Here is a 22,618-nt window from a genome sequence, read left to right as displayed (position 1 = left end):
TTATTCCCTTCTCTATTATGTATTTATTTTGCTGTTTAGAGGTCTGTAACACCACACTACCTCTGTTCTATGACTTAAGCGTAAAACTCTGTGTAGTAGGGTGTTACAGTCGACGTCGTTGTGCTATCGAACCAGTCGTCGAGTCGTCGTCGCTATCAAGCCCCTTTCCTCTAACCGTTGTAGCTTCCTGTGTCGCCGTCTTTCTCTCCTGTCTATTTGCTTGTGGTAACTGGTAAATTTCTCCTGTCTCTCTCTCACACTGCGAATGTGTAAAAAAATCTGCATTCTTAAATCTGAATGTTTGAATCTGAATATTTTTAGAAAATGAGTTACTTTTCATTTCAATTATGCTTTTTGTATGTTTTTTTTTGGAAGTTCTTGATTGATTATTTGATTTGTTCTTCAATTCATTTCTATATCAATATTCAATACTCTTGTTTGTTAGGTTAAGTTTATCTCTTGTGACTTGCACTTGGTCACAGTACCCACAAAATGTTGTGATTATTAAAGATCTATATCTATGAGAGATAATGAGATATTTAGTCATTGAATTGATTTGGGCACTTGTAATTTTAATTAGAAAAGATATGAAACTTAATGGGCTTTTAAGAGTGAGGCTTTTGCTAATTTACTTCGTTTCTCTATTTTTGAGGCTGATTCAGACTAAAAGATCTCTAGACCAGTTCTAGTAGAATTTTATAATTGATAATTTATAATTATTAAGCCTGCCATTATTATAAAATTAGTATATTGATACAATTCACTACAAGAAAAATACCCATTCAGGTACACTTGAAAAGTGTAGTCAAAAGTGAAAAAAATGATGCCTTAGGCTACAGCTACGCTTTTTGGGCTACGGCTACACTTTTTGGGGTGATTCCTATTTGGTCGTTGCCTATTCTCAAAGAGTACGCTTTTTTGCACCAAGGACTACGCTTTTGGCATTTGGAAATAGGCTACGCTTTTCAAGTGATGCTGTCCAAGACCAAAGGCTACGCTTTTCAGTTTTCATTTTTCCAGAATAGGCTACGCTTTTCAACGCTACTGCATCACTTATAAAGCGTAGCCACATTGTATACCATAGCTACTTTTTATAAGCGTAGCCTTAGGTCCTTTTTTTGTATACTATAGCTACTGTATATAAGTGTAGCCTTAAATCTCGTTTTTTTTATACTATAGCTACTGTATATAAGTGTAGTCTTAGGTCTTGTTTTTTTTCTGTATATATATATATATATATATATATATATATATATATATATATATATATATATATATATATTAATACAACATAATAGTTAATATGATTACATGTATAATAATTCTGCATTTTTATTTAAATGAGTTGAATATTACAAAATAAAAATAAATACATAATTATACTAAATAATTTCTTTATATAATACAAATTATCTCTAACCAAAATATATCTATAATATTGATCCAAAAATACTAGAATGAAGTTAATGGTAAAAATTCATACATCTCAAATATACTCTTCACTATTATTTAAGCAACAAAAAATTCATACATCTCAAATATACTCTTCACTACTTTAGGACAACGGCGCAAGAGTTAAGCAACAGAAAATTTAAGAACATTAAAGAATTAATGAACAACCTACAACCAGAGCCACAGCATGGCATGCACAACCTGATAGAGTGTATAGACACCAACAAAGTTAAGAGACAATGAAACTTACATCATCAGAGAGCTTCATGCTTTTAGTGTGTATACGAAGAACTTCAAGTCGGCCAACTTCATCAGGAACACCAATATCAATTTCCCTATCAAATCTACCGAACCTTCTCAATGCTAGGTCAATGCTGTTTGGGCGATTGGTAGCTCCAATAACGATAACATGAGCACGAGATTTCAATCCATCCATAAGAGTCAAAAGCTGTGAAACAATCCTCCTTTCAACTTCACCATGTGTCTTCTCCCTCTTGGGTGCAATAGAATCAATTTCATCAATGAAGATGATGGATGGTGCATTCTTTTCAGCCTCTTCAAATGCTTTCCTCAGATTGCTTTCACTCTCTCCTACCAGTTTGGACATAATCTCCGGTCCATTTATACAAAAGAAGAAAGCTCCCGTTTCATTAGCAACAGCTATTGCTATCAGTTTCATTAGCAACAGCTCTTGCTATCAGTGTCTTCCTGGAACCAGGGGTCCATAAAGTAGAATACCTTTGGGTGGTTTCACACCAATCGACTTAAAGAGTTGTGGATGCCTCAAGGGAAGCTTTACCAACTCACGAATTTGTGCCATTTGTTTCCTGACTCCACCCACATCATCATATCCAACTTCATCCAGCCTCTCTTCATCCTCTCTTTTCAATGACCTTAAACTCCACACTTCTCATCCCTCCATGGACAAGAAATAGATCTCCTTTTACATTAAAAAGGAGTAAGCTTCCAAGAAGTAAGCTGCAAAATTTACATTAAAAAGTTATAATATTTTACAAGCACCAAAATAATCATATTCCATATGTAATATCAATGTCGTCCAAGAAACTGAAGATTGTAGATTCTATATATGCTACTAAGTCAGTTTGGCATGCATTTAAATCAATTCAATTCAATCAAATATCAAGAAAGGTGACAATCAATCATACGAAGCTTGACAAGCCAAGACTACTGTCTCTCCAAATAATAATAATAATAATAATAATAATAATAATAATAATAATAATAATAATAATAACTTGCTATAATTATAACACAAGCAATGTGAATGTAAGGACTTTTAAGAGAGGTAAGAAATTTTGCAAAACACGCTGACAATCAGTAACGAAGTCTTATAACATTAATAGAAATACTCAAATTAAAGTACTCATCACTAAGAACAAGCTCATAAAGCAAGTCAAATTAAGTAGCTATCCCTAAACCCGCAACTTAAGAGAAGCTCAAGGTAGAAACTCACGTTTCAAGAAAGCATCAAACAGATTGCCAGTGACACCTTCAATGGTATCATCAATAGGCAGAATGTGCACACGTTTCCCATACTTCACATCAAGGCACTGGTGCACGGACACAACATCTCCAAGACGAACCCGTAAATTCGACCTCACAACTCTGTTCATCCTGATCTTGGGCTCTTCACAGGTGTCATCAGCAAGAGCTATGCAAACAGTATCCCTCCTTTTCTTGCCCTGCAAACATATACAAATCAAAAACCCCATCTGACTTAGAAGTTGCAACACAAAGAACAAAATCAACAAATATAAGAGATAAATTAATTAAAACTTTAAGACATTATGATAGTTGTACTCCAAACTCGAAATGCTTTCATTAGATACAAATAAATAACATTTTAAATTTAATCCAACTCTATTTGTAACCATGTCAATCAATCATGATCTTCTTCTTAGTATACATGGCCTAGTACTCCACAGTATAAAATTCAAAATCTCACAACACCATCCGTTAAGAAAGAACAAAACAGCACCCTAGTAAGAGACTCTGAAAAACAGTACTTTTTTGTGGGGAATCGAATAAATCAATTAAGAGCTAAGACACAGCAAGAGGAAGGTAAGTAAGATAGAGGAGGGTAAGAAAGTGACCTTGATGAGGATAGTGTCGCCACAGAAGAGCTGGAGCTTCTCCATGGTATCAGGGTGCATGGACATGACAGAGTTGTCGTCGTTGACAGCTTCATCCACCACAAGACGGTTCGGCGACTTCTTCCGCTCAAGAATCGCCGTTGAGTAGTCCTTCTTCCCTGATTTCCTGAAAATTCATCCACCACCTTTCTTAAAAAGCTTTCGAAGAAACAACTTGACAAGAAATATGTTGAAAAGCAGGCTGTAATATACAATACTAATTGATTTTTCCTGTTAACACAAGTGATCTAATAAAAAAATAGACTTAGTTCCAAAAGTTTTAAAAACATCAAGTCATTGTAAAAAGTCAAAAAGGATGTTGAAAGGCTTACCCCAAGAAGTATTCCCATATCTAATGTCATAGCCGAAAACAGTCCCACCCTGCAAGTAGCAAAGTGCAATAGAACTCATTCGAATTTCAGGCGAAATTACATGAGAAAGCTACCAGGATATTTTCACCTTCCAAATAAGTTGCTAATCCACTAACAAGTAACAACCTTCTCTTTTGCATATTGCCTGAAACAAATTTGAAATTCTTTTCTATCACAAAAATAATTTCAGTAAATACCCTATTCAGTTGACCACTTTCTGTGATCTAATGACAGCCAGCCAGTCCAAACCTATGTGATCTAAAATAATAATGACATTGATATGCTAAACCTAGAAATCAAGGAGGTAGTGAGCGCCTTGAAATTGCATTGCCTTTTAAAACAATTAATTCGAAAAGCTAAAAGAAGCTAGTAAAGTGATGCAAATATCAGTCGACAGATAAGATAGCAATATAACCAGAACAGGGTCTCAACTTCTATACTCTGCTAATTAAATAATAAAAATCGTTTGGCATAGCAAAAAAACAAGTCATGCCAAGGTATCTGGCACAATAATGCAGAAGCAACAAAACAAGCCATGCCAAGGTATCTGACACACTAATACAGAAGCGAAGCTTACTCCCCATATCTATGTAGTTCATCTCCGAATTTACCTGTCAGCATTTGGCATCCTATGCCTCCATCGTCTTCTAGACCTCCCTAACAGCAGCCTGTGGATTTCTCGTCCAGAGACAGCAGTAGAAGCTTGTGACTCTCCTTAAACATGCTGGGTTGCAGAAAAAAATTTGTTTCTTCCTTAACACAGCACCTAATGATTAAAGCAATAAATTTAGCCATATACTCAACCATTCAAAAAAAATGCTCATTATCAAATTGCACAAGCAGCAGCAGATTCAAAGGAGAAAGGAACCAGAATGCGCAGAGGCAAGAAGAACGAGTAGACGCGGATGGAAATAAATAAATAGTATGCATTTTCATCAACAATACATGGCTTGTTCATCAATTCACATTTCACAATTGCATATAAACCAGATTATTATACCAAACCCCCAAATTAAAAACCCTAAAATTGGAACTCTAAACCACCCAAATTTCAGAACCAAACGGAAATCTATAGAATACCTTCTCGACGATGTGAGCGCAGAGACGACGATGGTGAGGGCGCAGCTGACGATCAATGCAAGAGGGCAAGAGGGCGCAGGTGACGGTGAGTGGTGCGGAGATCAGTGCAAGAGGGTTCACGACGGTGGTATGGGCGGCGCACGACGATCAGTGCAGGAGGGTTCACGACGGTGTGAGCTTCACGATCTTCACGACGGTGTGGCGCTGAGTGATGAGTGGGGACTGGGGTGCGATGATCTTTGTGACGGTGAGGCTTCACGCTCTTCGCGCGGTGCAGGAGGCAGGGTTTCCTTCTCGCGGTGCAGGAGAGCAGGAGGGTTTTCTTCTCTACTGAAAGGGTGACTTCAATTCTGAGCTTTGGAGGGAATGAAAATTTTCACCAAGTGTTAGCTTACAGTGTGTGTGCTTTACACCGGAAAAAAGTTAAGAGGAGAGGGAAAATAGTGTCAAATTTTTTGCTCTAGACATATTAGGCATTACTTTTTAAACGCACCTAAAACTTAATAAATAGGCTACTCTCTAAAAGCATCTCCTTTGATACGAAAAGTGAACCTATAGATATCAACCTATAATTACGCTTTATAAATAATTTCTAAAATACTTAAGGTTACACTTTTTAAATGATGCCACAATTGTGTATCTTTTTCTCTCATATAAAAAGGCAATACGAAAAAAACCGTAACCTATTCATAAAATAGGCTATGCTTGAAAAAAATGTAGATTTAAAAATACTCATGAATGAGTGTTTAATTATGAAAGTTCCTAAGTTTATGAAGCTATTAAAGTTGTATTCATGATGTAAGAATTATTTATTAGCATGAATTTGCCATAAGTGTTGTGTAGCTATTATTATTAGTATTGCCAAAATGGCTTTGCATTCTGTAAAAAAACACTACAGTTTCAACTATGATAAGAAAATTCGCAGTGTAATTTTTGTTGCTCCATAGTTATTAATTTAAAAATTGTTTATAGCCTTTATAAAGTGTTGGTTAAAAGCTTATTATTAAAAAAAAATAGCTTTGATTTATCTGAAACTAAACTTTTTATGTTATTTTCATTTTGTTTGTTTTTTTTAGCTCCCATGAATGCATACAGGTAGAAAATTATATGTTGTGTTGTGTTATATTGATTTTTTATTGAAATTTCAATAATTGATTATTCATTGTTGTGTTATGTTAATTTTTTATATAATACTAATCAATCTGATTAATTATTACCTCTTTTGATTTTTAGGTTTAAATCTTGATTTTTAAATTTTTAATGATAATAAAAATGTAAAAAGTAATAGAAAAATAAGGTTTAAAAATTTGAAGATTCTTTTATATTTTATGATGTAATTTTTTTATTATGATATTAAATTTTTTAGCGATCAAACATTAATTTTTATTAACTCTTTAAGTTTTTATCTTAATTTTGAATATGTAAAAATTAAAATATTATTTAATTTTTAAATGGATGGGGGAGAGTATCTGCAGTAAGTGGGTGGGTGGGGGAGGGGAGGGTATCTGCAGAGCGGGTTATGATAGAGTAGCCTACTACTCGCAGGTAAAGGTGGGGGCAAGTAGTAGTGGAATGAAAGAAGGGCAGGGTGGGATCGAGTAGGGCAAAAATCCGTCCCCTATCCGTTTCATTGCCACTCCTACCTCTCGTCATGTCTACAAAAAGCATATCAATTAAGAGTGAACTACCAATTTGGCCCTTATTTATTTTTCGGAATGACAACGTGACCACTCACAATAAAAATGATCCACTTCGATTCCTGTCCTCTACTTCTGTGACACAATGCAATGCAGTCCCTGTGGGTGTTTTTCCGTCAACTCTGAACAAAAAATGTTGACGTGTCAGGTTCACAAATAGACAGGGGCTAATTGTCTCTAAATTTAAATTATTTAGGGATTTATTTGTCCTTATTTTTTAAACAATATCTTTTTCAAATTATTTTTATTATTATATTAATATTCTTTTTTCAATATTTTATTAAACATATGGTATAATAAGTACAAACTAATTAATAAATTATTCAAATTTAAAATTTTATTTATTATGAAACTAAATAAATAATTCTCAAATATAATTTTTAAATATATAAATAATAAATATTAAAATATGATTAATACATTAATAATAATAACTCTATGATATAATATTAGTATTATGATCTAGATAATTTTCATAATAAAATAAAAAATAATAAATATATTATTTAATATATAATAAATTTTTTTGAGTAATAACAAATTTAACTTTTTCTCTCTTTAAACTAAATAATAATTCTATTTGATATTTTTGTACTAAAATACACTATGAATAGGCTACTAATACTAAATGAAATAAAACATAATATATATATATATATATATATATATATATATATATATATATATATATATTATGAAAACAATTTATAAACTCAACAAACTCAAAACATCAATAATATTATTAATCTATTAATTTAGTTTAAAGAGCTAAAAAAAATTAAATTTATTATTATTCAAAATTTTTTTACTATATATTAAATAATATGTTCATTAGTTTTTATTTTATTGTAAAAATGATCTATATCATAAAGTTATTATTATTAATTTATTAACCAATTTTAATATTTATTATTTATATATATTTAAATATTATATTTAAAAATTATTCATAATAAATAATATTTTTAAATTTAAATAATTTATTAATTAGTTTATACTTATTATACTATATATTTAATAATTTATTAAAAAAAGAATATTAATATAATTAATAAAAAAATTTAAAAAATATATTGTTTAAAAAACAGGGACAAATAAACTCCTAACCAATTTGAATTTAGAGACAATTAGGTTCCTATCCATTTCTAAACCTGACACGTTAGCATTTTTTGTTCAGAGTTGACGGAGAAACATCCATAGAGACCGCGTTATGTCACGGAAGTAGAGGACAGGAACGTAACCGAAGTGAATCATTTTTATTGTAAGAGGTCGCGTTGTCATTTTGAGAAATGGACAGGGACCGGATTGGTAGTTCACTCATCAATTAATACTAGTCACAAAAATAATGTAATAATAAAGATAAATTCATAGACTCTTTAATTAAATCACATAAATCATCAAATATAACACAAATTATGCATACATTTATATTATTTGAAAAAAATTCTGGCATAATTTTTCCTAAAATTAGACATATATTTATCTTTACGATTCCCACAAATTCAACCAACCTCAATCATAAATTAAAACTTAAAAACTTAAAAACAACCACTACATATCCAAAATAACTTAATCATCAGTTGACTAATTATTAAGTTCTCAACTACTTAGGTATTTTAATTTGTTCATCATTAAACCAATAACTTAATCAACAACACCTTAAAACTTGTAATTTAAGTAGAATAAGAACAAATCAAAACAAAATAACGAACACCAAATTATAATAACAAATCAGAACTAATCAGAATCAAAATAAGAAACACAAAATTATAATAACAAATCAGAATCAAAATTATAATAACAAATTAGATCTTATTTCTATTTTAGAAAAAGGAAAGTTCATAAGCATTATTTGAAGACGAGCACCAGCGCCGAGAAGAAGAGGGCGCGTCAACAGCAGCGCCAGAATCTAGTATCAATAACGGTGATGATAAGAACGATGAATAACGCTAAAGAAGGAGGGAGTTTCCGACATAGAAGGGGACTTCCGGAGAGGAGGGGACTGCTGGAGAGAGATGAGAGGGGTAGAGAGAGTGGGAGGCGAGAGAGTTAGAGAAAGAGAAAAATTCAAATGAGGGGAAAGAGGATTTTGCGGTTTGTTATTTAGGACACAATTACTGTTAAATTTATCGACGATCAAATCCAACGGTAATATATTATGGATTACTAAAATGCAGCATTCCACTAAGTGGATTTACTATTGGATTTTTTCGCCGATAAATCCGACCTAAATGTCGCTCCTATTTTTTCTGTTTTTCTTCTAATTATTATCAGTAAATTTATCGTCGAAAACGGGAATCCGCCGATAATATTTTGACATGATGAATTTGACTGTAAATTCGACGATATTCAATATTTTTTTTGTAGTAGACTTTTGTTTTCTACGACCTTTTTCTAAAAGTAATCCCTTGATTTTATATATTTTTTTGCCATAATCTATGTAAGAACAATGTCAACTTAATTTTAAAAAATTTATATTTTTGTAATATTATTACGGACAAAAATGCTAGTTAATTTTAAATAAGCACCTCAACCCTCAAAATTAATTTATGGGGTGTTTTGGAACATTTTTAGTCATCATAAGTTTAAAATTTGCAAAAGCTAAATCAAATTTATATAGACTATACATTATTAATTGATTGCAGAGACAAATTTAGATTTAGTTAAACTCCATTGATGATTCAACTATTCAATTATACAAGTATTTAGAAGACATCAAGGAAAAAGGAAGTATTTGGATTATGTCGTGAAAGTAGCCGCTTTTATATCATTGATGAAACCAAATGAAACATATTTCACGAATGCAAAATCATAAAAGAAGTTTTAATTTAAAATATCTATGTTACCACCTTATAAAAATCTCTCGTATCATTCTTATTCGTTATATGAGTGCATAGAAGATTAAACATTTTTTTGAGATAATAGAAATCCTTGTCATTTTTGTACAAGCACATGAGGAAGGCCGAGAAATTAGCATGAGCATTGAAGGATATATGTGTGTGTAGTGCCAGCAATGGCAAACTCATCATGTAGTAAAGTAGAAGAAACAATAATAGGCTTTTATTAAAACCCTTTATTTAATTAAACCCTACAATTGATTTATTTATTTCTAAGATATGATCTTACGATATATTGTTTTGCATTCTTCATTACTCCAAATAAAGATCACAATCCTGGGAAGCTCTAGGAAAGGCAATAATCTTGTTGTACAAATCCTCCAACCTGTCGACCCCACCAACTGAGTTGACAACATAGGCACTGCTGTAAATGTTGAATTCCTCCAACACCGGCATCGCTCGCAGCAAATACTTGATCGCATTCAGCTCCAACGAATTTCCAGAGAAGCCATGTATGGTGATCTTCTTCAGATGTGACCCAAAGCATGCTGGTATGCTCAATGCACCTGCACCGTCTCCCTCCTCAGCCGCATAGATCCCCTAACAATAAACAATTTCAGTTGCAACAATCAAGCTAATATACATAAGTAGTAATTAATTAATATATATCATTGGTTACCTTATTATCAAACTCAAGGGTTTGAAGGCATGGTGAGTTGCGCAGTATGGTGATGAAGGCTGCGCAGGGAAAGTTCATTGGCATGTCCGTCTGGACTTGAAGCTGCGTGAGCTTGTTGAAGCGAGGCAGATGCTGGATCAGACAGGGCGCGTGGCACAGTGTCTCTATGGCGGCGTCGGTGATGGACAGCTTCTCCACACTCGGGAAGGCTTTCAGCATTTTGAACACGAAAAACGCATTCTCCAAACTACTTTGCCATGCGCGAATACAAACACTTGCGTTCACTACGGAACCTGTGCAATAAAAGAAATAATGGTTTGCCATGTCACCATCGTATGAAAATGTCTTCAACTTAGATCCAATTATCACTATCTGGCATTGAGAAGGAAGCTGATTTCTGCCATTCTCCTCTTCTTCCTCTTCTTGTTCTTCATCATCATCATTCCATTCCCTTATTGTCAAGCTCTGAAGCGAGGGAGAACAAATGCAGACGGTTCCAACATTCATCCAGTTGCAGTCAACAAGGGTCATGTCCTGGAGGGAGCGGCAGCTGGAGAAGAGCTGCTGTGTTGAGGGCCCATCTTGGAACACAACATGTTTGAGAGTCAATTCCTTTAGATTCTTGAAGTTATAGTTGAGAGGAAGGATGAGGGCGAAGGGCATGCTGAGATGAAACTTTTTGAGCGTTGGGGAATTAAACACGCCTTCAGGGAAGTACAGTTGCTCCGTAACACTCTCGAAATCAAGAATCAGCTCTTCAATTCCGCTGCTAATGAAGGCCGTGAGCCATATATTAATGAGAGCAGCATCCTCACCCACCTCGCAGCTGAGACAGAATTTCTTGAGGGACAAGGAATTGTTACATCCCCTGAGTAACCTCTTGACGAAGTCCTTGAAGTTTTCTCTCCTGTCATGTGATTCTTCTTTCAACTCAAATTTGTAGATGTTCTTCCACTGATGCCTCCAATGTTTGGATAGCACGCTTGTCCGAATTGCCTCTTTGGTGGGAAGGTTGGATAATATCTCACAGATAAGGGCGTTGGGTAGATCCGATATATTGGTACCCTTATTTTCTTCCTTGCGCCGGTTCAGCCTTTTCTTCTTATTCTTCTTCAGACATGTTTCGTCACCCATGCTTAGTTAGCTTCTTCCTTTTAACCGCTTTGCCTGCATTAATTAATTAATTAATTACAAGTAACAAATGCAAGAAATCTTTACCCTTGAGAAACAACCATAAACATAAAACAATCCATGTTGGCCCAAGGAAGGGTATAAAAATGGAATTTGAAAACCCTAACACAATCATTCACGTCAAAACCAACACCACCACCAACCACAACAACAAAGCCACAATGCGTTTTAATAATCTTTGAAACCACAGCACTCCCAGTGCAAGCTCAGCAAAATGATCGCTTTTCTATTCTAACACGAGAGATTGAGAAACCTCTCCCTTATTACAACATAACCAGCATGCAGTTATCATGAGTTTTCTGACATGTTAACGACAAACACAGATACAACGGTGAAACCAACCAGCAGCACAAGAAAATGGACTAAATTAAAGGAGTTCAGGCTATAGAAGTAAGAATGAAGAAATCAAGGAAGGAAAAACGGTTAACAAAAGAAGGACATTGGAAGGAATTGTAAACCTGGCCTGAAGCTAAAAGGGAGAAAGATGGGAAGTATCAGAGGAACTCTTGGCGCCAATGGCAATGAGAGAAGCAGAGAAGCACTGTGTGCTCTCTCTCTCTCTCTCTCTCTTCTTTGAAGGGGCAAAGGAGACTAAACCATCAACGGAGTTAATAATCGAGTGTGGTATAAAATAATTCTTACAGGATGCACTATTTATAATGGGCTTAGTATATTGAAATCATTTTTTTATTAATGGAAAATAATAAAATAAATTTTTCTTTTGAAAAGAAGTCTTGGCAATTTATTAATTTAATTCAACCATTTCAGGTAATGGCTAGGTTAAGGAAGTTTTGCTTTTGACCAAAGGATGTCTATGCATACAATGAATGTAAAACGCAATTAATTTTTTTAATATTATAATACGCAATTAAATATACGAGTATATTTTTTCACACGAATAATATATAACTATTAAATTTCTTACTATAATTTAAAATTATTTTCATAAGCCAAATTGGAAAATTGGTAATAGCAAATTAATAATTCAGATTAAAAAAATGCCAAACTAAATAATTTTTTAAAACCGTTGGTATCAAAATAAATATTTTGTATGCATAGCAGTCAGATTATATTACTAACTTCTATAAAATACGATTCCTTGGTAAGAAACAAATGAAAAGAATCCTTTTTAGCTTATGCATTTTTTAATTGATGAATCACAATATACTTTATAGATAACTATCATAATAAAACTAGAAACTAAATTTCATGAAATTCCATTAAAAAAATTACATATATTTAATCATGTCTTTTATATTAATATTAGCGAAAACGTTTAACTTAATCACTTACCATCTTAATATCCTTACAAATACAACTAAACTTGTAAATTTTGATATTCTACTCTATATTGCAGGATATATATTTGGTAAATATATTACTATTTATGATGAGAAATAATTATTGTTTAATGAAAGCTATTTTATATACACCTTGAAAATAATAATTTCTCAAAACATTTTTAAATTTTATACTTTTTTCTAATGATTCTATTTAAAGTTTAATTTTAATACATTTACAATATAAATTGTTTAATCACATTTAGTTTTTTATGTCTATTTAGACGATTAATGTAAAAAAAAAAATAATTCTTTAAAAAAATGATGTAATATAATTAAATATACATGTAATTATTTTTAAACTAACAATTTATCAAAACTAAATTCTTCTATTTATTTTTTTTTAAATCCAAACAAAGTAAAATTACATAACGATATCTTTTTTATTTAGAAGAGTAACACCAATACAAGCCACGTGTCTATCAACATACAACTACCAAATCAACCATTTATACAAATTAAAATTCATATTAAAACATAAAATAAATATTAAAAATAAGTATAAAAATACATATTTATATATTTATACACATAAATAATAATAATAAATTATTTGATAATTAATGTTTTATATAATAATGTTACATGCAATTAAAACAATCAGCCAATATATATATATATATATATATATATATATATATATATATATATATATATATATATATATTGTTTAACTCATTTTTAATTTATATTTTAAATTAGTAATTAATTTAATAACTAATTTTTTATATTCACATAAAATAATTATTTTTTTATATATAGTATCTTTTTATTTATCAATAATACAATATTTAATTTAATAAGTAAACTAAAGAATCCAAAAACACACATTATTAATAGAATTTTTTATTATATGTTTTTAGGATACATATTAAGTTTATAAATTAAAAAAATTATTAAAAATATAAAAAATTTAAATTTTAATATATTTATTTTATTTTTATTAAATAAAAATATTTAATTTTTTTATTAATAATAAATATATTATGTATTCTAAAAACATATATTAGTTAAACCCTTATTAATATAGTAGAAATATAGATGGATTTTTTCCTTCGCAAACATTAATGTCAATTTGACTTTCCTCACTCTCCATTAATTTGAATAGAATGAATTTTATATAAAAAAGTTGAACTAATATAAATCTTTAGAAGACATGATAATATAAATTTATTATTAGTAAAAGATTTTATAATTTTTATTTTTAATAAATATAAAATAAATATATTAAAAATTTAAATTATTTATATTTTTAATAAAAAAAATTTTAATTTATAATTTTAACTTGTATTTTTAGACTATATTTGAAAGAGAGATTGAGATTGAAAGATAAAAATTGAAAGACAGAAATTAAAAATCAAAAACTAAATTAAGTTTTTCTATCTTTATATTATATTTAGTATAAAATGTATATAATTGAGTTATGTCTTAGCATTCTATTTGATTTAAAATAAATACAAAGACTAAAATAAATATATTTAAATACCCTTTTTTGCTTCTTTCCTTTCTCTCTTTCTTGTCTTTTTCTCCTCAAATTTTTTTATCTGTGACGAATTAAGTTGTGGTTCCTAAATTTACACTTAAATCTCAAACTGATCCCCAAAAATTAATAGTAGTTATTCATACTCAAAGTGTCAAGAGAGCTACTTTTATATAAAAATAAGCGAACCTCTAATAATGATGCAAAATTCCTCTCAACCTCAACAATACAACATTTGCTTCCAAGTTTATTTTTTCTCTGCCTTTCATTTTCTAATGTTAAATTTATTCAACGTAGAATGAATATGAGTAATTATTAATTTCAGAGACTACCTTAAGACTCAAATAAACTTTTAAAAACCACTTTAAAATTTAACTCATCTATAACACTGCCTCATTTACAACACCACAACCCATCAACACAACCCCTCCCTCTCCTTGTCCTCTTTGATGCGCAGACCTACTACCACTTTTTATTCTCTAACAACACTTTCTTTAGAAATTTCTTCGTACTCATGGCTTACGCATTTTGCTGCAGAACTCACCACCGCATCAGGGACCAAGGTCTTATTGTGCTTCCTTCTCTTCCGTTTAGTCCATTTTACATTTAATGTCTTCCAAAATTTTTTTATTTTTTCCTATTTTGGGTTTTGAGAAGCCATAGCCATAGAGACTCAAGAAATCCACTAGCATAATAAAATGGTTCGACGCATAGAAAATTCATAGCTCCCAATAATGGCAGCAAGGACTCCTTTGTTCACCACTCTGTCATTTGATCCAATGGTTACCAAACACGCTCCGATGATGGTAGCGAGGATCTCTTCGTCGATGTGTCTTCTTTGGCTAGGTCTCACCCGTTTGGTGGTGGTTTTCAAGGTGGAGGAAAAAGAGGAAGCCGTGGTACTGCTTGTGCCAGTGGAGATGGAAATTGCAAGAGAGGGAGACATGATTTGGGAGAAAAAGAAAAATGTGGGTTTAGACTTGGAATTTGAAAAGTTAGATGAGAACATTTTTAAAAATAAATATTTTAAAAGTTTTAATATTTATTATAAAAAATTTCAGTCTTCTTTGTTCTTATTTTTTGGAAGTATTGAAAGGTCTAACTAATAAATAAAATCCTGAGTTTTAGTCTCCTCTAAATTTTATAAAGACTAGTAGATAGAGATTGGAGATAGAAGCTGAAAGACAAAATAATAAAAAAAAGTAAACAAAAAATTTTGAAATATAATAAAAAAAGAATATTGAAATTAAAATAAAACCCAAAGGATGAGTTGAAATTGAATATAAAGAGAATTACTCTACTTTCTACCCAATTTCTTGATGCAATAACAAAGAAACTCTAAACCTAACTTGTCCACAGACTCCACGCCATAGTTTGAAAATTGAATTAAACGGACTCACTCAATCTTCTACCCAATTCTTTGATGTAACAAGAAAAAGACTCATTCGACCTCACTTGTCCATACCATGGTTTCATCACGTAACCACAAATTGCCTTGGCACTCCTCTAATCACTCTATATTACAACAACAATAGTTTAGGTGGTGTTTATAATTTCTTATTATGTTAAAAAAAAAAAGAAAATCATAAGCCCATAAACATAAAAATCTAATTTAGTAATTAAATGAACAATCAAAATATATCAAATTAAACTGAATATTCTAAAAATATAAACTAATAATTTTAAAGAATACTTGAACTCTTCATATCACTGACATTTGAAGCATGTATCATTCTCTTCCTCTTAAAAAAAAATTCGCCCTTAAATCTTGTAGTTGAAAAAATAGTTTATGAAAATAACAAATACAAGAAAGATATTTTTTCTTTTTTTTTCTTTTTGCATCGAATGCTTTTTTTTGTACAAGGTAGAAAATGACAACAAGAACATAAAGAAAGACACAAGAGATACTAGGACTTGTTTTTTTTTCTTTTAGGACACAAGAACAAATATATATTAATAAGGATTAATCTAATACTTAAAATCTGATACTAAATGATAAAGAAGAAAAAGGATAAAAAAAGGCATGAATTGAAATTGAATAAAAAAAGAATATTAAAATTTAACAGAGAAGTAATAACGCATAAAACTAAGTAGTAGTAATTGAGTAGATGATCTTATTGTACATAGCACTACATGCAGGGGATATATATCCCTGTTTGACTATCTATATAAACTATATATCAGTTGTTCTTGCTGAGTTTGGCCGGTGTATAGCTCGTCCGTCGATGAATGTCTTCAAGCTTCTCGTCGGGATGAGTTATACGTCGGCAAGGAGAGAACAAGGGGGTGGGTACCTGCAAAAGACACTCTGACGCTCAAGTCAGTAAGTGTTTAAGAGGTATATAATAATTCTATAAATATAGAATGTAAGACATGAAATGAAAGTTATCATGTGTTATGTTGTGTTTATAATAATTCTATGAATATAGAATGTATTACATGATATAGAACTTATCATGTTGCTCTCCGAGATTATATATAGAAGATTTCTTTTATAGGCATAGAATTGATGAATAAAATTGATGTTATGACCGTTTGGTCATTAAGATAGAAATGATGGTCATTAAGTCGGTAATGAAGGTGTCAGTTACAAGCAAAAGAATGAATGATAGTTAACGCCGAGTTATAACTCATAATGCATAATAAAGACTGAGTTATAAGGTGACAGATCACAGCCCCCAAGCTTTGTCTGCCGATCATATGATCCAGGCTAAGCTTAGAAAATAAAATGAGTTATAACTCGGTTAAAAGATGAGTAAATAATGATATGGTGAGCCCCCAAGCTTAGTCGGGTTATTATGTCGGCACTTATTCAAAAAATAATTGAGTGATAAGAGTCGTTCAATCAAGATAGTTGTGTGGGGATACTTTTCCGCTTAAGAACAATTTTAGCATTTGATTGTATATGAACTAAAAAGTTCAGAGATAGATATCCATTGACGGAATCGATTGCATGATCCGAGGATATAATGGTTAATTGTCTTGGGAATTTTTCCAACCCACAACAACTTATTGATAAATTTCTCGCTCAAAGCAATTAGTTATTGAATATTTACAATTTATAGTGAAGGTTTGACATGAATAAGATAAATTGAGAAAATGAATAGGTATAAAGTCGCAACATATATTGAATAATATATATTGTAAAAGTAAAATAGTTCAAAGTAAAAAAAATACCTTGAAAGTTGATAATTGTAGAGAAGACGACGACATATATGAATGGCATACATGCCAAATGTGAATATCTGAATTTTGTTTTGTAGGACATGCTTTAATTTGATAATAAAGCAATAAGATAACAGTTATTGAATTATACATTTAGTATAATGTTTCTAGCAGTTACAGTATGACGAGGGATATTCTTCGTGCAATAATAATAAATTGCCTGTTTAATTTTCTACATTAAACAAATAGTAACATAAAATTTAATAGCATAAAGTGAATAGTGTAACAGTTATATACAATTGATATATAATTAATTTTTTGATAGAATCCAATTTTAAGATTTAAACTCATCATTATTGTCATTTAATTGTATAAATGAAATTATTAAGCAATAGAATATAATACATAATGAAATAAAAATGCAATTGACGTGGTTATTATATGTCATTATTGTATAGAACATATATTGAGGTTTGAATATAACTAATAAATCAGTAAGTATTAGTTACTCAAAATATAAATGTAAAAGTATGTTGAATAAAATATATAATTTTACTTGTGTAAATTGAGAACTTTTAAAAAAATAAGCAAATTTGATAAGTGAATTTGTGCTCGGATTGATTGAAAACCGAGTTCGTTTCGGATTGATTGAAAGCCGAGTTTATTCTCGGATTGGTTCATTAATCGATTATGAGATGTGGAATATTATGATACGTAAAAATGAAGCAATTTGAATGTATAAGTATATACTTTATAAAAAGTTACGATAGATTAAAATTTGATAAGAGGTATTAAAGTCTTAAACCAGATTGTTGAGATTGGTTCAAAAATTTGAACGTAAATCAAGTTTTATGAACCTAAGGGGAGTGGGAATGATTTTACTCGTCCCCACAGACGGCGCCAATTGTTCTTGCTGAGTTTGGCCGGTGTATAGCTCGTCCGTCGATGAATGTCTTCAAGCTTCTCGTCGGGATGAGTTATACGTCGGCAAGGAGGGAACAAGGGGGTGGGTACCTGCAAAAGACACTCCGACGCTCAAGTCAGTAAGTGTTTAAGAGGTATATAATAATTCTATGAATATAGAATGTAAAACATGAAATGAAAGTTATCATGTGTTATGTTGTGTTTATAATAATTCTATGAATATAGAATGTATTACATGATATAGAACTTATCATGTTGCTCTCCGAGATTAGATATAGAAGATTTCTTTTATAGGCATAGAATTGATGAATAAAATTGATATTATGACCGTTTGGTCATTAAGATAGAAATGATGGTCATTAAGTCGGTAATGAAGGTGTCAGTTACAAGCAAAAGAATGAATGATAGTTAACGCCGAGTTATAAATCATAATGCATAATAAAGACTGAGTTATAAGGTGACAGATCATCAGTTATTCTTCCTATCCCTTCCTCCCAACTGCGCAAACTCAAGGCGATCTACTCGAGAGCCTGAGTTTGTCTCTAAGCTTATGAAACATACAATTGACTTAAGATTGGCTTGGTAAATAGATCAACAATTTGCTTGCTGGCTGTAATGTGAGACACTGCAACATCGAACAAAGTAAAGGTCTAATTCAAAATACTTCGTGCGATTATCCAGAACAAGATTGTAGGCAAGTAAGATTGCAAAGAAGTTGTCATAAAAAATAGTAGGTGAAACCTTACATGATTGATGAATTTCAATGAGTAGGTTCTATACCCATATAAGCTCAGCAAAAACAACAGAAAGAAACTAAAATTTTGCTTCGGTAAAGATGTGACTCTTCCATGAGATGAGGTTCGAGCCATAATACATGCAATACCCGGATGTGGACTTGCGATCTTCTAGGTCTGAAACCCAATCATAATTTGCAAATGCGGTTAAGCACAAATAAGTAGATTTAAAAAAAAAATCTAACATGAGAGTGAATGTACCTGCCAAGTATTGTAGCACCTGTTTGAGTGCAACCCAATTTTCTTATGTTAAGGTAGACAAGAATTGGCTTAATTTGTTTACAGTGAAGGCAATGTCAGGTCATTGTCACATATTGAAGGCCTCTTACAAGTGATCATATACTACTAACGTGGTGCAGTGCTTGTTTTAAGTTATAGATGACTTTGTAGAGTTTGCATACCAACTATGGGTTAAAATGAGTGAATTCTAGGGGCTGTGTCATGTATTGAGTTTCTTGAAACACCTCATTTAGGAAGACATTGTGAAAATCATATTGTTTAATTTTCAAACCGTTCGAAAGAGGCAGAGTGAGTATGATTCTGATCGTGATCCGCTTTATAATAGGAGAGAAAATTTGATCATAATCTATGCTAGTCGCTTGGTTAAAACCTTTCGCAACCAAGCGTGCTTTATATCATAGAACTTCACCTTTGGAGTACTTTTTCACAGTAAAAACTCACTTTCACCCAATTAATTTGACATTAGGTGGTAACTCCACAAGGCTCCAGGTCTGATGTTAAATTTAAGCACGATATTTTGTGAGTATAGCATCCTTCCATTATGAGGATTTAAAGGCAGATTTGATAGATTTTGGCATCTAAGAGTTAGTGTGAGTAAGTGTATTTGAATTGGATGTGTGAAGAACAGTGGGTTTAGAAGAGTGTATTTTGGAACGGGTGAGCATAAGGTGAGTATTTATAGTATTGGTTATAGGTAGGTTGGAAAATGGAAGAGCAATGCCAATAGAAGATATAAGTATAGAGTTGTGATGAGTGTGAAAAGGAGGGTTAGAAGGGGTACAATTTGAAGGAGAGGATGACTGCTGTGATGAAATAGTAATAGAGGAAAGTGTGGGATTAGAAGATGTGGTAGGAGAAGAAGATGGTGTAATTGAAGAAGGAGAAATAGGAGCTATAATGGGAAGGAACTATGCAGATGATGCAGTATTAAAAAGGAGTAGAGGAAGAGGTTATGTCAAAAAAGACAAGGAAAGAAAATTTCTCTTCATCAAAGAGCACATCCCTGGAAATGACTTTTTTTTCCTTCTTTAGTAAGTCATTTGTATCCTTTTTGTTAGGTTGCATAGCCAAAAAAGATTTAGGGTTGTGGACGATACTCCAATTTATGATTGTTGTAAGTTTGAAGATATGGATAATAAATGCAACCAAACACTTTTAAGATGGTGGAATTTGGAATACAATTAAACATAAGCTCGAAAGGGGATGTGTTATTAATGTTCTTTGATGGCATGCGATTAATTAAGAAGACTACGGTAGATAATTAGTAGGAATGCAGTGGCAAATAAGACTAACCGTGTTTCAACAATATGTCAATGTTTTCGTTTGGCAATACCATTTTATTAAGGTGTGTAAGGACAAGTGAGATGATGAGCAATGCCATGTGATTGAAGAAAAATGAGAAAACCCTTGGAAAGATACTCTTTGCCATTGTCCATTTGTAGTGCTTGAATGGAGTAACCTGTTTGGCGCTCAATGTATACTTTGTACTATTTAAAAACACAAAACACTTGATATTTGTTAGTGAAGAGATAAATCGTGGTATGACGAGAGAAAACATCAATGAAGAAAACATAGTAGCGATTTCCATCATCGGAGGTAATAGTAGAAGGGCCTCAAGCAAATGTTAGAAACAAGGGAAATGTTACGATATAGATTGATAAAAATATCTATACCTATAGAAACGGTGTGGTTTAGTTTTTAAGTGACGTGTGGTAACCTATATATTGATTTTGTCAAGTCCAAGTCCAAAAATTGTCATACCTTGATTGATAGCTGACAACATATAAAGTAATTTGTCTGCTTAAAATGTAATTAATAATTATAGGTAAAATTTTTTTATACCGAGCCAAACAAAAATTAGACCAATCATAAATTTTAGCTATAAAAATCTAAAATAACTAAATGTTAGCTTTTTTCATTTCTTTTTGTTGTTATCTCTTTTTTTTCAACATTTTATTTTATTTTTATACATTTAAATATAACGAAATAAAAATTTGTTTTAACCAGAAAATAAAAATCTTTGGACATCTTCTTCCTAAACTAGACAACCTCTGCCTTGTATTTCATTTCTCCTGTTTATGTTATTAAGATTATGTCTATTATACTTATTTAGAATTTTAAATGTTATTTATAAAAGAATTCTTATTTTCAAGTAAAATAAATTTTATTTGATATAAAACAATCATTTATGTTAAATAACTTGGTCTCATTTTTGTTAAATAATAAGTCTTTTAATAACTATTGATTGGTACATTATTGATAAAATATTTTTCTCAAAAAAAATTTGATCAAATATTTAATTAGATTCTTAATTGTAAGTATCTTTAATTTTTGAAAAAAATATTCCGTTAACTCTAATATTTTTACATTAGTAAGGATTTAACTATAAAATTAAAAGTAGTATAAAAATCCAATTAAAAAAACATAGACCTAATTACAAATTTGATAAAAATATAGAAACAAATAAAATAATTAAACCATAATTAAATTAGTTCTGCAAAACAATTGTAATATCATATGTGTATAGCAAAAAATGATTTATTTTCATAAATACAAAAACCAATTTAATGGTTCATTATTTGTCTTCTGATAAAACCATTTTGGTGCAATATCATTTCAACTCATCACATTAGCAGTATTTAGTGTACTAATCAATAGTTATTAAAATGTACGTACTCTCTTTTAGTGCTCTGTTAAGATTTTACCAGTGTTCTGCTACGGTTTTATCAGTGCTCTATTTAGAGCTTTGATCTTTTCACCTCTTTTCTACTTTTCTATTTCTATCTTTTTCTTTGATAACAACAATTTGTACTCCTAGTTCTCATTACCTTATAATCAACTTCTCCTCAATTAGCACTCTCAATCCAATATAAATTTCGGTGAAGGGAGGAACTCTAAAATTGATCCAGGTAGTGAGGAGGATGAGGAGGATATTGTGGTATTAGAGACAGAAGATTATTCTCAAGGGTTGGAGGCTTGTATTAAGCGTCTCTCGGGGAGACTCTTTACAGATAAAGTGTTTTCGATTGGCACAATTGACAATGCCCTAAGGGCGATATGGGATAAACCGAAGGGGTTCCGATCAATTGAGAAAGGTCCTAATCAATTCCAATTCTTCTTTGAGAATCATCTTGATGTTCTCAGAATTGAAAAAGGATCTCCTTGACTCTTTAAGAATTATATCTTGCATGTGAGAAGATGGGTTGAATCGGATG

The 22,618-nt window shown here is 31.2% G+C and overlaps 1 protein-coding gene and 1 pseudogene across 1 annotated transcript; both read right to left on the bottom strand.

Moving 5' to 3' along the window:
• Nucleotides 1–1,480: 1,480 nt before the first annotated feature.
• Nucleotides 1,481–4,604, bottom strand: LOC112803454 (cell division cycle protein 48 homolog; annotated as a pseudogene).
• Nucleotides 4,605–10,161: 5,557 nt separating this feature from the next.
• LOC112803452 (F-box/LRR-repeat protein At3g26922) lies at nucleotides 10,162–12,068 on the bottom strand. The gene is made up of 2 exons (XM_072236520.1): nucleotides 11,919–12,068; nucleotides 10,162–11,436 (listed from the first exon to the last, which is right to left on the bottom strand). Exon 2 carries the CDS (start codon nucleotides 11,401–11,403, stop codon nucleotides 10,249–10,251), a length of 1,155 nt encoding a protein of 384 aa, XP_072092621.1. The 5' UTR covers nucleotides 11,404–11,436; nucleotides 11,919–12,068; the 3' UTR covers nucleotides 10,162–10,248.
• Nucleotides 12,069–22,618: the final 10,550 nt, after the last annotated feature.

The sequence above is a fragment of the Arachis hypogaea genome, chromosome 5, assembly GCF_003086295.3.
Source record: "Arachis hypogaea cultivar Tifrunner chromosome 5, arahy.Tifrunner.gnm2.J5K5, whole genome shotgun sequence".
Classification (NCBI taxonomy): domain Eukaryota; kingdom Viridiplantae; phylum Streptophyta; class Magnoliopsida; order Fabales; family Fabaceae; genus Arachis; species Arachis hypogaea.
This window is presented reverse-complemented; position numbering and strand designations above follow the sequence as displayed.